Source organism: Haematobia irritans, chromosome 5, assembly GCF_050003625.1.
Source record: "Haematobia irritans isolate KBUSLIRL chromosome 5, ASM5000362v1, whole genome shotgun sequence".
Taxonomy (NCBI): Eukaryota; Metazoa; Arthropoda; class Insecta; order Diptera; family Muscidae; genus Haematobia; species Haematobia irritans.
Genome location: NC_134401.1, coordinates 23,543,237 through 23,560,822, shown reverse-complemented (window position 1 = coordinate 23,560,822; position 17,586 = coordinate 23,543,237). Strand labels below are relative to the sequence as shown.

Below are 17,586 nucleotides of genomic sequence, written 5' to 3'. Positions count from 1 at the left end.
TGTTTCTTAATTAATTAATTAAAAAAAGTAACCGTGAAAAAAAGCTGGTTTTCAGCTTGAAAACTGAACATAGTACTCAGATATAGTCGTAAAAGATTCATTGTAGTCAATGACAATTAATTTCAATTTGAGGATTACATGCGACAAACTATTGGAATTTTACTGTTGAGTGTATTGTATTCTTTTTTTTTTTTTTTGAGAACGCGATTTTCTCAACTATTTCTTAAAATAAATATTCCCTAATTGTTTGAAAAACAGTGGAATTTTTGCATTTTTCAAACGTTTGTGTTTATTGGGATTGTTTTTAAGACAGTGAGTACTCATTTGAATGTAACGAGTACCCAAAAAAATAGTCAGTAACGAGTACTTGTAATCAAATACTCTTTACTTTCCCAACACTATAGCGCTGACGTGAAAAAAGACAATTTGAAAGCGTTTTCACGGAAATTCACGGAATATTGATAATACAATTGATTGGTAATAGAAAAAAATTATCAACGTTTGCTATTTTATATTTAGATCGTACAGAAGAAGCTAGCGATATGAGAAAAAAAAAGAAATGATTAATAACCACAATGAAAAGTTTCTATAACATATGGAAAGAAATCCATCTCGTTGAATATGCCAAAAATTCAGTGGAAATAAAATTGTGAAGATAGTGCGAACACAATCAAGAATATATCATAGGCCTAGAAAATATGCAAAGTTGACCATTGTTAAGTCCATTGTGCTATGAAATATTTATACTTGAGCGAAGAAAAAAAAAACAAAATATGTGAAAGTTCTCATTTTGATCAATCGTGGATTATTTTTTTGTGCATTTCCGAGCCTTTCTAGTGTGTGTTGTTGATGTGTTACGTTGTGAATTTGCTTGCCGTAGCCACTTTTTAGGAAAATCCTCCTGACTGCTTACGAGTTTGCATCACCCCCCCTGTGATCCATTGCTTTCGTCGAAAAATTCAACAATTTTTTTCTTAAGCGAGCGAGTGTGAGTGTGTAGATGTGTATTTCGAGAAGCCGAAGAGATACAACCAGACCAGCTGTGTTGCTTTGCATGCGTATTGTTGTTGCTGTTGATATTTTTTGACGTCCATTACTTTTGGTATTTGTCTCCCATCCGCTTTGATGATTTTTTAATTTTTTTTTATAAACTCAATGACAACAACAAAGATTATTGCCACTCTCTTGTTGTCAAAATGTGCTCACGGATTAAAGTTACCCAATTGACTTTAAACTTTGACGTGAGTGGGATGCAGATTGTTATTGACAGATCCGAAAGTGAAGAATAAACGAAGAATATAGAAGACATTCTAAAGTCTCCTTGAATTCAGTATTTCACAATTTGAGCATTTTTGCTTTACAATATGATCTATAAACAAAAGCACGATTTCATTTTGAAGAAATTTTCTCATTACGAAAATAACGAAGGCTTAAATCTACTTTGGTACTATTAGTCCGATTGGTCCAATTTTTGGTCAGCGTTTAGACTTTTCGATTCTAAACCTAAATGTAATATAACACTTTTTTTCGGAAAGACATATTTTCGGACTTACGGGCCCCTAAAGTTTTCATTATCATGTATATTGGATTTAGTATCTATTGCATATAATTATCCTAAAAGTAATATATTTAGAATAATGTGGACCCGGAGAGGTCCTGGGTTCGTGTTAGCCCACTTTGGACTCTGGCCATAGAAGAAAGCCTAAAACCCCGGCCGTAGGCCTCCCACCTATCCTTTTTGGGTTCGCGTTAGCCCACTTTGGACTCTGTCCATAGGAGAAAGTCTCAAACCCCATCCGAAGACCGGCCACCTATTCGCCAATTTTCAAGGGTCGATGTCTCGGAAACTACGCTCTTCCGACAAAATGTTTACCTAATATTTTCTCTTTAAAATGTACTATTTTTACCAAATTCATTTATTTCATGAAAAATTGCTGTCAAAATTAGCAAAAATATAGGGTAAAATACCGATTTTCGGATGTCGATATCTCGAAAACTAGGCATTTCCGACAAATTTTTACATTTTCGCTTTAAAATCCCTTTTCTACACTAAAAAAATTGTTTAATATTTAACAACTTTTGCTAAAGTAGATTTGTTCCCAATCATTTTTCAAACAATTAAATTTGTTGTCAATGATAAAGTTTTGAATTCGTTATAATTGCTTATTTTCCAAAACTTTCATTAATCACATGAATAACAACAAAGTATTTGGCCCTGACAAGTGTCCATTTGTATGTACAAATACCGCTGGACATATCTAATGTTGTTTTGCCAGAAATCAAATACCACCGATATGGCAACCCAGTGGTCTCTGGTGTATGAATTACTCTCCTTCGAAATGTCAAATTTTCTTTATGCGACAACAATAATTCTCATACAAAAACCAAGGCATTACCAAATCATATCAGGGATGAAAAAACTCAGTATGTTGGTACATTCTTCGGTACATTTATGTTAGAGCAAGATTTATGGAAGTAATGAAATATTCAAGAACTTATTGTTATAACGAGTTGAGTTCGGATAATTTGAGAATTTTCGTATATCTGAACAGCATTAGTTAAATTGCCCCTTGAGAGTCAAATATTATGAATACAGTATTTACAAGTGTATTATAAAAAGAAGTACCATTCTCATGTAGCTATGCTACATTTTCCCAGTGCCTTGATATTTGCCATCTCTGTTTACCTATTGCAATGTGATGAGAATGGGAGTTGTGGTCTGGCGAAGGGTGTTGCGGTGTTGCAGACGACGCAAGTGGATATGTATCATGTATATGCGTTGCTGATTTTCTATATTTCACTAAAAATACCTAATAACAAAACATACGGATCCGGATATCAGTAACAAATTATTAACTGAAATAAGAATCTTATGGAAATATTGTCGAAAATTTTGCAATTGTGGTGCGTATCAATTCAAGATGGACGGACCAAATACCTGTGATGTGAACTAAAACCAAGCCAGTGGCTAGAGAAAGTAAAAGTGTCATTCATGGAGTGGTGTTCCAACAATTTGCAAACATATGTTTTATGGAATGTCGTTTTAGATTAATATGATTCACACAATTCTTGTGATTTTTGGAATACTAACAAGTAGATTTCCTCGAACTACTACTATTTGTTTGTAAAAGCAAAAGGTTCAGTGTTACTCCAAAGCGATTGACGGCTATTCCCCAATTTTATGAAACTGATTCTGCCATATATACGGTTAAGAGTGGGCCACCACCACCTACAACCCATTGTGTGTGGGTGGAAAGCAACGTTGTCGTTATTTTGGGGTGGATGAAATGAGAAAACATTTGATGGCATATTTAGTTTAATTGAAATCAGATTTTGTGTTGTTGATTTGAGTGAATGCGCCTACCTATCCACCACTTGTGAACATGGATGACTATCTATATATGATATATTTATATATATAATTATGGCACCTTGTCCATGTGGATTCCTTAGTGGGAGTGCAAAAACCAAACATAACAAAAATCACCCATATGTTTATTGAATGAAGATTAAGATGGGAATCTGACATACTTTTGCTTTGCCTTTACCACCCCAACGGAATTAAATATAAACGCAAGGTATCGGCTATGACACATTTATTAAAGTGTGCCATCAGAATTTCATTAAACAAAGAAGAAATATTGTAGAATAAACCGGCGACATTTTAGTACACATCACATAGGGATGGGGATACAATGTTTCGAATATCACTGACAGTTTCTGAGTTAAAAAAAGGCACATAAAGCGTGAATACAAATTGCAATTAAATTGTGAGCTCTATAAAGCATATTGGGCTTAGTATCTATATCCAAATCGTAATCAAAAAGTCCAGATTCTGATCTTTAAAACATACTTTGGACTAATTTGAAGTTGATTGGACTGGATATTGATTACAAAAATATGCCTGCAATCGACTCAATGCTTGGCCCTGAACATTATTGCTAGTGGCTATAATATCTCTCTTCATTGTGGGTGTTGAAAACATCTAGTAGTCCGAAGATACAAATATATGGCATATTCAGATAAAAGTAGCAATACCTCCTTGTCCATCGATTTATAAGTGGACTATGTCAAAGCATAGGCAAATATAGTCATTAATCCAAAATGACATATCCGCAAACAAAAAGGAATCTGTATTAAATTTCACCACGATATCTACAATATTGATAGCCTTGGCTACTACGGACACCCAGGCTGGTACGGTAAATTATCTTAAAATGTTTTTTTTTTTTTGTGGAGGATATAAAAATGGATTACAATGCATTAATAATCTAGGAAACATGCCATATATTACTCTACTACATTATTGAATGCCCTGATTACACCGTATTATGAAATCACATTGTGAAATCTCTTTATAGATAATGATCCTAAAAAAATGTGACAGAAAGCGTGAAATTATTCCAATCATTTGCAACTGTCACTTAATCAAAAATATGTCGTCAGAAGCATATCATTCGACCGTGTCATATTTGTACAATTTCTAGCTTCTTCAAGTGCATCCTAGCTTTATGTATATATTGGCAAAAAAATTTATATTACTTTTCTTGCATTTATCTTTTTCTTCAGACCCTTCTTCCTTCCAAAAGTTTTAAACTTTCAAAACAGCAACAGTTAACTGGCAACATGTAAATTATTCAGACAGCACCAAAACTAAAATCCACAAAACAACAAAAAAAAAAACAAGAAGTGTTCCTTAACCCTTAAGAGAGATAGAGAAAAGTACGTGCTTGGCGCAAGAATGTTATTCCACAAAGTTGATACAACAGTCCATACCTAGACGAAACGAGCACAATTATCATCAATCCAGAAAAGACAAGAAAATTCCCAGAATAGTAAAGCAAAGCATATACACAACTACAGCTCCTTCTACTACTATCATACGAGAAATTTAAAAATTGTTTTCTTCCCTACAACATTCGTTATTTGGTGGGCAATTTTTTAAAAATTGCAACACCAAAGACAAAAAACAGCCAAAAAATTCCGAAATCTTCAAATTCAGCAACTGCTCTACAAAAACTAAAGGCCAAAGCCACAGGCACTTCAGTTAAACGCCATAGAAAGTCCAAAACTCAAACAGCCACAACATTAATCAACAACGGATTATCGATATCGGCAACATCATTACCGTCCTTAAATTCAGCACAGAGTGGCTCCTTTGCTGGAGTCAGTGGCATCGACCAACATATTTCTCAGGGCCACAGTTATAGTTATCAACAACGCAGTGGCGCCTCTAAAGGTGACTTCGGATACGGTGGTGCAGGAGGTGCTGGGAGTTATAGTAGTGCGGCGGCCACCACCACCGGCGACGAAATTGCTCCAACTATATCTAAAACAACCCTTTCACCCAATTCGGGGAGAACATCAACATCCCTACCAGCATTATCATATCAGCAATATAATCAAAACAATAGCAGCAGCAACAACAACCATAATCATTATCACCAACAACAACAACATCATACCAATAGTGCCAATTTTACAAACTCCATCTCAAATAGTTCATCCCACATACAATCACCTGCTATGATGATGAAACAAAAGACCTCACTGGGCGAACGTTTGAATATAGGTGATGAGGTGCGAGAACTTAAACTAGGGTGTACATTCAATTCGAAGAATACAACGAATGCATTTCACACTATTAAATGTAAGTAAAAGATATTATAACTTATATAGGTATATAGTGCAATTATTGCGAAAGATAAATATAGGGTAGCTGACACAAAGTGTTCAAATGACCACAATTGGTTGTTATTTATTCAAATTAAAAAAATCATAATTTTAAAATTTTTGATAACTCCAAAATTTTGTATCTCTTGATCAACATTTAAATTACTGTCATCGACAGATAGTGAACTTTCCATAAAACCGAATAGTTCGTGCAATTTAGTCTGTGCAGACCCTTGGGTTAGTTCTATAAGAAAAAAGATTTTTACAAAATTTTCTATAGAAATAAAACTTTGACAAAATTTTCCGTAGAAATACAATTTTGACGAAATTTTCCGCAGAAATAAAATTTTGACAAGGTTAGTTTAGATTAGGTATAGTGGAAGCATGATATTTCACTTAGACTATTCAGTCCATTGTGATACCACTGTGGGGAGCTTCTCTCTTCACTGAGTGCTGCCCGATTCTATGTTAAAATCAATGACAAGGGGCCTCCTTTTTATAGCCGAGTCCGAACGGGGTTCCACATTGCAGTGAAACCACTTTGAAACACTCAGAAATATCACCAGCATTACTGAGGTGGGATAATCCACCGCCGAAAAACTTTTTGGTATTTGCTCGAAACTGTACCCATGTGTATACAATTTCCGCTAACCAAGTTTAAAATAAAATTTTGACAAAATTTTCCATAGAAATAAAATGTTGACCAAATTTTCTATAGAAATCAAATTGTGACAAAATTGTCTATAGAAATAAAATTTTGACATAATATTCTATAGAAATCAAATTTTGACAAATTGTCTATAGAAATTAGTTTTTGACAAAATTTTCTTTAGAAATAAAATTTTGTATACTAATAAAATTTTGACAAAATTTTCTATAGAAATAAAATTTTGACAAAATTTTCTATAGAAATACAATTTTGACAAAATTTTCTATGGAAATAAAATTTTTACAAAATTTTTATTGAAATAAAATTTTGTTAAAATTTCCTATAGAAGTAAAATTTTGACATAATTTTCTATAGAAATCAAATTTTGACAAAATTTTCTATAGAATTAAAATATTGACAAAATTGTGAGAACATTTTCTATAGAAATAAAATTTTGACAAAATCTTCTATAGATATAAAATGTTGACAAAATTTTCTATAGAAATAAAATTTTGACAAAATTTTCTATAGAAATAAAAATTTTGAGAAAATTTTCCATAGAAATAAAATTTTGACAAAACTTCCTAAAGAAATAGAATTTTGACAAAATTTTCTATAGAAATAAAATTTTTACAAAAAGTTATATAGAAATAAAATGTTGACAGAATTTTCCATAGAAATAAAATTTTGACAAAATTTCCTAAGAACTAAAATTTTAATAATTGGAGGATTTTTATGTATTCAATTCTCACAAATAAGGGTACATACCAGCATTCTAAAGATATAAATCTAAAATAAATTCATTATATATATTTTCCAATTGATAATTTTTGATTATATCTAATTATACAATTATTATTCGATTATTTTTTTGATTATATTTATTTATTCCCCTGTCCCTTCTCTCCGAGCTGTCATAAGATCAAGCGATGATCGTCTTTCATATCCTCGGGAAATGTATTTATGAACAAAAATTTGCTTCTAAATACTCAAGTAATAAAAATGGGAAAATAGATCAATATGAACATGAACCATCTTTATCATTTCTATATTTATGGGATATATTGTCCAAATCAGGAGCAATATTTAGGCCCGAATTCTCACGATATGGTGAGGAAAATGTCTTAGCCAAGCTGAGTAAAATTATAAGTTAGTGATTGACCAATGTGTCCTCTTAAAGTCCAAGTGGAGCAGTTTATTTTCTTTTTATTTTTTAAATTTTGACGATTCGTTGCAGAAATAAAAATAATTTAATGTAAACCTGATATACAAAAAAAAAATCCTAACAAGCTTAAAACCCCTAGCACTAAAAGGTTACAATTATATTTATAATTTTATTATAAATGTAATTAATGGATAAATAAATAAAAATAATTTTATGTAAAACTGATTTATTATCCATTGAACCGATTTTGATATAAGAAAAAACGATAGAAATCCCCAAATTTATGGGAATTCCACACCAAACTCCCAAATCCCCAACTCAAAAAGTTTCTCCCTATCCACAAAAAATTCCCCAAAATTAGGGAAAAATCCCCAATACTGACAACATTCCTCCTACACGTAGGGACTATTTTATAAGACATATATTTCGATCTATATATGACATAAAATAGATACCCAAGATGCAAATTATAATTAATCCAAGTATATCAACTACACTGAAAAAACAGTGAATCCACCAGGAAGACAACTTTTGTTTAATTTTAGAAAATTTTGAATATTTTTAGAAATTTTTAACTAAACAGTACTACAAGCGCTGGCAACAGCCGATATCACAAAAATAAGTAAATATTTTTTGACAAATTCAAGAAAATGTATTAGACGTAAATAATTTTTTGCCCTTATTAAAGAAAATTTTGTAGTTTGAAGAAAAAAAAAATTGGAGTTCAAAATTGCAAGAAAATCTTTGGAGACATACGAAGTTCATGATGGACGCTGTTGTAGTAAAATTTACAAATTTAAAGAAATAATGAACTATTTTGTGAGAAATACGAATTTAGTAAATATTTTGCTTAATTTGTGTATAATTTTTTACCGTTTTTTAGCTAATTTATCTATCGTACGCAAAAAATTATTTGAGTAAAGGAATCATTCTCCAAACATAATAACTGTATGAACTAAAATATAGTTAATTTGGCTTTAGTGAAATAGAGAGTTCACTTTTCTTTGAGTGTAATAAGAAATACAGTATTTATCATTTCCTATTAAAATACTTTCTTGTATACATATATAAGTATAACAAACGTTTTCGTCTAATTTGTATATGGCCAATTCATTCGATTTTATTTGATTTTTATTTTCAGATGATTTTAAACCTGCTAGTGTGGATAAAAATCGTGTTGCAGTAGTAGATGTTGGCTCAAATAATCAAGTTACTGTTACTGTGCCAAATTTAGGTAAATATAAACGATATTCTAACATTTGAATAAATATAAATGCTTTGAAGTATACCACAGTGCATAATAGAGGTGTTTAAAAACTTTAAATGCCTTCCAACAACAACTAAGATATGATATGGGTTTTTGTTAAATTTGTTTGTAGAAACGCCACCAAGTCTAGGTAATTATTTGCTTGCTTTTTTTGTTAATTCAGCTATACCATAAATCGTTGACCAAATGATATGACCAATTACTGACGTTTTGAAATTCAAAACTTCGGAGCATTTTTTATACATTTGATATTTTAATGAACGTATGCAAAAGTCTTTAAACCCGACCGGATTTAAATCTTAGTTTGCCAATTATTAAGCATGTATATATATATTTGTAAACCGGGATATATATAACAAAATATATACTTACTTTATGAGATATCGCAACATAAATTGTGGGAGTTGGCAATAAAATACCTAAAGTTATGGTTACACTGGGCAAATATTTCACAGAAATCAAAAAAGAATTTGTAGTCACATTCAAACCAGCAATCACGATAATAGTATTTTCTAAAAACTGTAGCCAGACATTTCAAAAGTGCTCCTTGAAAAATGTTTGTAGAATGAAGATTCTATGTCCGTCTTGCAACCATGATATTGTTTAAAAAAATATAAAAAGTGGTGGTTATACCATTTGGAAATGCAAATGCATTTTTTATTTCGAGAAATTTTGAAATGCTAAAGACAAAAATGGCTCTATAAGCATCAATGCTGTGGTTCTCCTGATCCTATTAACATCCCGACTATATTTTTGGCACTTAAAACAAGTAGGGCCACCAAATAACACTCCCGAGTCAAGGCAGAAGAAAAAGAGGCCTTAATGTCTGGTATTTGTTTAGACCACAATCCTACGGATCAATAAAAATTTCTACGGTTTTTATATTAACTTGGGGGTATATTAACTTTGTCATTCCGTTTGTAACACATCGAAATATTGCTCTAAATCCCCATAAAGTATATATATTCTGGGACGTGGTGAAATTCTGAGTCGATCTGAGCATGTCCGTCCGTCCGTCCGTCTGTTGAAATCACGAAACAAGCTATCGACTTGAAACTTGGCACAAGTAGTTGTTATTGATGTAGGCCGAATGGTATTGCAAATGGGCCATATCTGTCCACTTTTACGTATAGCCCCCATATAAACGGACCGCCAAATTTGGCTTGCGATTGCTCTAAGAGAAGCAAATTTCATCCGATCCGTCTGAAATTTGGTACTTGGTGTTAGTATATGGTCTCTAACAACCATGCAAAAATTGGTCCATATCGGTCCACTTTTACGTATAGCCCCCATATAAACGGACCCCCAAATTTGGCTTGCGATTTCTCTAAGAGAAGCAAATTTCATCCGATCCGGCTGAAATTTACTACGTGGTGCTAGTATATGATCTCTAACAACCATGCAAGAATTGGTCCATATCGGTCCATAATTATATATAGCCCCCATATAAATCGATCCCCAGATTTGTCCTCCGGAGCCTCTTGGAGGGGCTAAATTCATACGATCCGGTTGAAATTTGGAACATGGTGTTAGAATGTGGTCTCTAACAAACACGCAAGTATTGGTCCATGTCGGTCCATAATTATATATAGTCCCCCATATAAACTGTTCCCCAGATTTGATCTCCGGAGCCTCTTGGAGGAGCAAAATTCATCCGATCCGGGTGAAATTTGCAAAGTGGTGTTTGTATAAGGCCGCTTATAACCATGTCATAATTGGTCCATATCGGTCCATATTTATATATAGCCGATCCCCAATCACACAAAAATTGGTCCATATCGGTTCATAATCATTGTTGCCACTCGAGCCAAAAATAATCTACCAAAATTTTTATAGAAAACATTGTCAAAATGAAAACATTGTCAAAACATAGAAAAATTTGTCAAAATTTTATTTCTATAGAAAATTTTGTCAAAATTTTATTTCTATAGAAAATTTTGTCAAATTTTATTTCTATATAAAATTTTATCAAAATTTTATTTCTATAGAAAATTTTGTCGAAATTTTATTTCTATAGAAAATTTTTTCCAAATTTTATTTCTATAGAAAATTTTTTCCAAATTTTATTTCTATAGAAAATTTTTTCCAAATTTTACTTCTATAGAAAATGTTGTCAAAATTTTATTTCTATAGAAACTTTAAACTTAATTATAGGCCTTTTTTAGTTTAATATATACCACGTATGGACTATGTGGTATATATTACGGTGTTAGGAAGTTTTAAGATACCTTGCCATCGGCAAGTGTTACCGCAACCCAAGTAATTCGATTGTGGATGACAGTCTTCAGTAGAAGTTTCTACGCAATCCATGGTGGAGGTGGATACTTGTTATTTATTCGCTTCATTTTGTAGTTCAAATAACGCAGAGCACTACCAAATTTCCCAACATCACGTTCATGTGGTAATATTCACGACATGCCTTAGACTCTCAAACGCTAGCAAAGTCAAAGCAAGTAGGCCTTCATATCTGGCTTTTGTTTATACCACAATCCTACGATTCAATAGAAAATGTTCTACGGTGTTTATTTATTCGCTTCATTTTACAGTTCAAATAACGGAGAACACTATCCAATTTCCCTACATGCCGTCCATTTGGTAATATTCACGACATGCCTTAGAATCGCATACGCTTCAAAGTCAAGGCAGAAGACAAAGATGACTTTATATCTGGTATTTGTTTAGATCACAATCCTATGGATCCACAGAAAATTTTCAACGGTTTTTATTTATTCACTTCATTTTGTAGTTCATTTAAGAGAGCACTATCCAAATTCCCAAAATCTCGTCCATGTGGTAATATTCACGACATGCCTTTGAATCGCATATGCTTCAAAGTCAAGGGAGAAGACAAAGAGGACTTTATATCTGGTATTTGTTTAGATCACAATCCTATGGATCCACAGAAAAGTTTCAACGGTTTTTATTTATTCACTTCATTTTGTAGTTCCTTTAAGAGAGCACTATCCAAATTCCCTACATCTCGTGCATGTGGTAATATTTCCGATATGCTTTAGAATTGCATACGCTCCAAAGTCCAAGCAGAAGGCAAGATAGCCTTCATATCTGGTATTGTATTTAGACCACAGTCCTACGGATTAAGAGAAAATTATCAAGTGTTTTACATAATTTTGAAGTCCGAATAACGAAGAGATCTACGTCATTTCCCTACTCTCTCTCTCTCTCTCTCTCTCTCTGTTGCCCAATGTGGAAACAGGCAGATGGAGACAAATTGTGAAATTCGTAAAAATTGCGGAATTTATAGAATCAGACCAAAAAAGCGAATTGGAAATTACAACTGAATTCTGTTCTTAGAGCGTGTTAGCTTTAATTGTTAGCCATAAATAAATTCACTCGAGCTGAACCTTTAACAGCCACCATATGTAACAATTTTCATTGAAAAAGTTCGTTGTGACAGATGTTAATAAAGCCTACTCCCCCAAGAAGATCCGTTCAAATGGTACGGATCTCGAATATAGGTTTAAAATTTGCACATTTGGAAACTAAATCAGTTTCTAGATCTTTATTAACTCTTTAAGTTAGAGACGGAATGGCCAACATTTTATTATACAAATGTAGGTAGGTAGATAGGTACCCAAAGGTATGGGACCCTAAACCTTTAGGTAGCTAATTGGGTTAATCCAATTTTTATATCCACTACAATAGAAGGGTGATGGGGGTATAATAAGTTTGTCATTCCGTTTGTAATGTATCGAAATATCGATTGCCGACTATATAGAGTATAATATATTCATGATCACGGCGATATAGCCGTGTCCAACTGTCCGCCTTTCTATTTTAATCACGCCACAGCCTTCAATAATGATGCTATCGTCCTGAAATTTGGCATAAATTCGTTGCAGGCAGATCAATTTCGAAGATGGGTCACATCGGTCCACGTTTTGATATAGTCATTATACTTTGGTTTAATTTCAACAATAAGTATTCCATATTTACTTCCTGCCCATCAAAAGTATAAACACAGACATCATGCAACTGAAAATAAAAATAAATTATTCCATATATCAAAATGCAGAACAAAAACAGGTACATTTTTTCCAATTACACTTCCCTTTTTTGTGTTCACATAAAACCACGTGCCACTTCTGAATAAATAAAGTAACACAAAACACAGTAATTCCGTATTCAGCGTCCACTCCTAACAACGAATGACGCGCAAAATGAAAATCGTGTGTACCTGCTCAATGTTTTTAAAAAATTATTTTCGCTGCAAAAAAGTAAAAAAAATTAAATGGTCACGAAAAAATTTTACATGGTCTTTCCGGCCATGTGATGGTTCTAGACATGTCTATACATAATCTATAAAAATACTTTTTTTCCCTGCAAAAGAGTAAAAAAATTGAATGGTCAAGTACATGATTTTCCCGACCATGTAATGGTCTCAAATTCTATCATTTAAATAATGGAACATGTTTGCGGCACTTGAGAAACATTTAAATGTTTATTGCCAGCATAAATTTTTCTCTGCTCGAAAATTATTTTTACAAAGACAAAATACATGGTTTTCGCGACAACTACATGCTCTAGGAGGGAGCCACCGCGGTGCAATGGTTAGCATGCCCGCCTTGCATACACAAGGTCGTGGGTTCGATTCCTGCTTCGACCGAACACCAAAAAGTTTTTCAGCGGTGGATTATCCCACCTCAGTAATGCTGGTGACATTTCTGAGGGTTTCAAAGTGTTTTCACTGCAATGTGGAACGCCGTTTGAACTCGGCTATAAAAAGGAGGTCCCTTGCCATTGAGCTTAACATGGAATCGGGCAGCACTCAGTGATAAAAGAGAAGTTCACCAATGTGGTATCACAATGGACTGAATAGTCTAAGTGAGAATGATACATCGGGCTGCCACCTAACCTAACCATATGTTAGGTGGCTCTAGATTAGCATTAAATGGATGTGACAACCATGTCCTAACATGTTTTTTTCTGTCCATGATACGTGACATATTTAAGATTTATCTAAAACTCAAATAAAAATTATTCTTCTTCTGATGTAGTCTCAATAGGCAGAAACTTTAAATTTAACTTCGGGAACGACGTATCACTAAAGGATGGTTAACATTTCAAGGGCCGATGTTGATTTTGAATAAAACAAACTATTTAGGAAATTATTGTAATTTTATTTTATTATGATATATTGGTATTACTCAATTATGTATGGAACAAAATATCGGCCAAATGGGCGCCGCGACCTCGGTGGCACACCTCTATCCGATGGTCCAAATTTGACGATGACGCTGAGGCATAATGGAGGTTCTATGCCGTTAATGTGCCGAATTATCTTTTCCTTTAGTTCTTGAATTGTTGCTGGCTTATCGACGTACACCTTTTCTTTCAAATAACCCCAAAGAAAAAAGTCCAACGGTGTCAAATCACATGATATTGGCGGCCAATTGACATCGTCATTACGTGAGATAACACGGCCATTGAATTTTCTGCGTAAAAGAGCCAATGTTTCGTTAGCTGTGTGGCAAGTGGTAACGTCCTGCTGAAACCACATATCGTCCACATCCATATCTTCCAATTCGGGCCATAAAAAGTTCGTTATCATCTCACGATAGCGAACGCCATTCACAGTAACTGTCTGACCGGCCTCATTTTGGAAAAAAATACGGCCCGATGATGCTGGCAGCCCATAAACCGCACCAAACAGTCACTCTTTGTGGGTTCATTGGTTTTTCAACAATCACTCTTGGATTCTCATTCGCCCAAATGCGGCAATTCTGTTTATTGACGAATCCACTGAGGTGAAAATGTGCCTCATCACTGAAGATGATTTTCTTCGAAAACGAACGCCCATTTTCATAATAAAGGGTGATACGATCAAAATTTGGTCAATATAAACTTGACGTATTTCTTTCAATTTTGCATTTAAAAAAACCTGAACACCTCATTTTGAAGGTGTGTGTGTGTAAAATGTTGCTCCTATTTTGATTTTGGAATTCACTCTTCAGTTGTCAAAATGCCGTCCAAGCAAGAAGAGCAGCGTAGCAAAATTTTGCTCGCGCATCGCGAAAATCCGAGCTACTCGCACGCAAAGCAAAAATCAACCGTTACAAATGTAATTAAAGTGTTTGGGGAACTTTTGTCGACAGCCAGGAAGTCTGGATCGGGAGAAAATCGAAAACCGGAAGCCGCTGAGACGACAAAGAGAGTTGCCGGTAGTTTCAAGCGAAACCCTAACCTCTCTCTCCGAGATGCCGCAAATAAGCTGGGTGTATCGTCTACAACCTTGCATCGAGCTAAAAAACGAGCCGGACTATCGACTTACAAGAAGGTAGTGACTCCAAATCGCGATGATAAACAAAATACGACGGCCAAAGCGCGATCCCGGAGGCTGTACACGACGATGCTGACGAAGTTTGACTGCGTGGTACGTCAAAGCCGACTACAAGCAGCTTCCGGGACAGGAGTTTTATACGGCAAAAGGAAGGGGAAAGGTAGCAGATATTTTCAAGCACATAAAACTGTCAAAGTTCGCAAAGAAATATCTGGTTTGGCAAGCCATCTGTACCTGTGGCTTGAAAAGCAGCATTTTCATAGCTTCCGGGACTGTCAACCAAGAAATTTACGTGAAAGAGTGTTTGAATAAACGTCTGCTGCCTTTCCTGAAGAAACACGGTTGTTCCGTACTGTTTTGGCCGGATTTGGCATCTTTCCATTACGGTAAAAAGGCCATGGAGTGGTACGCCGCCAACAACGTACAGGTGGTTCCCAGGGACAAGAACCCTCCCAACACCCCAGATCTCCGCCCAATTGAGAAATACTGGGCTATTGTCAAGCGGAACCTAAAGAAGACCAAAAAACTGCTAAGGACGAGCAGCAGTTCAAGGCAAACTGGCTTTCTGCGGCGAAGAAGGCGGACAAGGTGGCTGTACAAAATCTGATGGCAGGTGTCAAGCGTGAGGCCCGGCAATTCGGATTTGGAAAAGCGAAAGCCTAACTGAATATTTTTCCAGAATTTTATACTAATTGAACTTGAAAAAGAAATTTAATTTGATTTTTTAAATAAACGATTTCACCGATTTACACGCGTTTTCCCTTGACCAAATTTTGACCGTATCACCCTTTAACTCTGGATAACTTTAACACGTTGTTGGATTGTGTATCTCTCCATGGTTCAACATAAAATTCGGAAAAAACTTGGCGTTTAGGTGTGGTTCACATTCAACATCGGCCCTTACAATTTTACCACCCTTTAGAACCGATTTTGTAGTATGTTTCTTAAAAACCAGCTGAAATTCTATATATGTTTCCAAATAATCCGCTACGGCGACGGCCTGTAAGAGGAAATTTGATTGTCTGAAAAAGCCCTAAATAAATATGAAAAAAAATCCAATATTTATTTCTAATAGCCGTAATTGTTTGAGTTTTAAAGCCACTAATAGCGACGAATTTTAACGTGTGTAAACACCCTCATTTGAGGTGTGCCTACATTTGTACATAGATAGCTCTTTCATTTATAGATACCTCCACATTATATTCGATAAGTTTAGACAAACCACCTACAATTCTAAACATTTGTGTCAGACGATTTTTTAATGATCATGACAGAAAATAGTTTTGATAATCACCTCAATGTGATCGTACATATCTATAGACCTTTTTGTCCACAAAATTCTTGTCCAATGCTTCCAATGTTCAGGGGCTGTTTTTAATATACAAAAACATGCACATTTATGCGCTTTATTTGCATATAAATAAATTGCATTTTATAGTTTGTTGACATGTAATTGTGCTAACTTAAGCAATAATATATTGTTTTTGTGTTTCATGATTATTACGTGCAAAAAACCTTTTTTGTCCTACAATGTCTCAAATTAGAAAAACAATTAAACCCCCTAGGGTGCTGATTGACAATCATCCAGAATTATTAATAACAAAAACCTATAATAATATATTTATGTGTATGAGGTATTTATTATTCGTTTTTTTTTTTTTTATAAACAATTCGATCAGAAAAAGACGTATAATAATAAATTCCATGTGGAGGGACGAAATAGAGAGGGTATAATGTCAATTCTGTTTGTAAATACACATTTGCTTAAACCAAATGAATCAGAATTGAGAATTGCTAATTATGAGAGCTAAACCAACACTGATATTTCCGGTTTTAAGAGAGCTTTATATTTTCATACCTTAAATTTCTTTCCAATATCGATCGATTACAATTTGTATGTACGTGTGTGTGTGTGTGTGTGGTGTTTTTAAGTGAGACAAGTTTTTGACCCAAAAACTCGGCCATGGTTGTGTTATTATCGGTGTGTGGTATTGTTGTTATTATTATTATTATTGTAGATGTTGTTTAAGTTGTTTGTTATCTCACATATTTTTCTGGCTTAAGCACCAAAACATACCACGATTCCATCGCCAGCCAGTCAGCACTAGGAACTCGCCAGCACCACCACAACAATACACTATAAACAAATCCCTTTCACTTTTTTCCCACATCTCTTGCTCTCTGCGTTTACCTTTATTCAGTCAAGCGTCATTAAAAGCTAGCCATGTTTTTTTGTTTTTTTGTTGTTTTTCGTTCATTCATTCATTTATTTAGTCAGAGCTCTTTTAGCTCGGCTTTGAGCCACATACGAGTATATATTTGGTTTTTGTTGTTGTTGCTACTGTTAATTCGAAAAGAGTCAGTAATGAAATAAAAACAAAAAGGTTATGCAAATTTTCTTTTGAGAGAATTGTAATGTATTATGGCATTTTCTTATTATTTGATTTGTATTAAAAAAAAATAAAAATCCTTTAGTTTTAGTTCTTTAGGACCACATTCTGGAAAGAAATTGATTTACTTTCAAATATTGTTAT

General features: G+C 34.0%; 1 protein-coding gene across 3 annotated transcripts in view; it reads left to right on the top strand.

Moving 5' to 3' along the window:
* Nucleotides 1-393: 393 nt before the first annotated feature.
* Nucleotides 394-17,586, top strand: part of Eaf (ELL-associated factor) — a 35,904-nt gene continuing 18,711 nt past the window's right edge. The window contains exons 1-3 of one of the 3 annotated variants that reach the window (XM_075313371.1): nt 394-477; nt 4,570-5,650; nt 8,629-8,721. In XM_075313371.1, the coding sequence (XP_075169486.1) occupies nt 5,527-5,650; nt 8,629-8,721 (217 nt within the window). In that variant the 5' untranslated portion in view covers nt 394-477; nt 4,570-5,526. Of the gene's footprint in view, nt 478-563; nt 989-2,775; nt 2,905-4,569; nt 5,651-8,628; nt 8,722-17,586 lie in introns of those variants that run through there. The other 2 variants (XM_075313372.1, XM_075313373.1) reach the window with 2 other exon arrangements.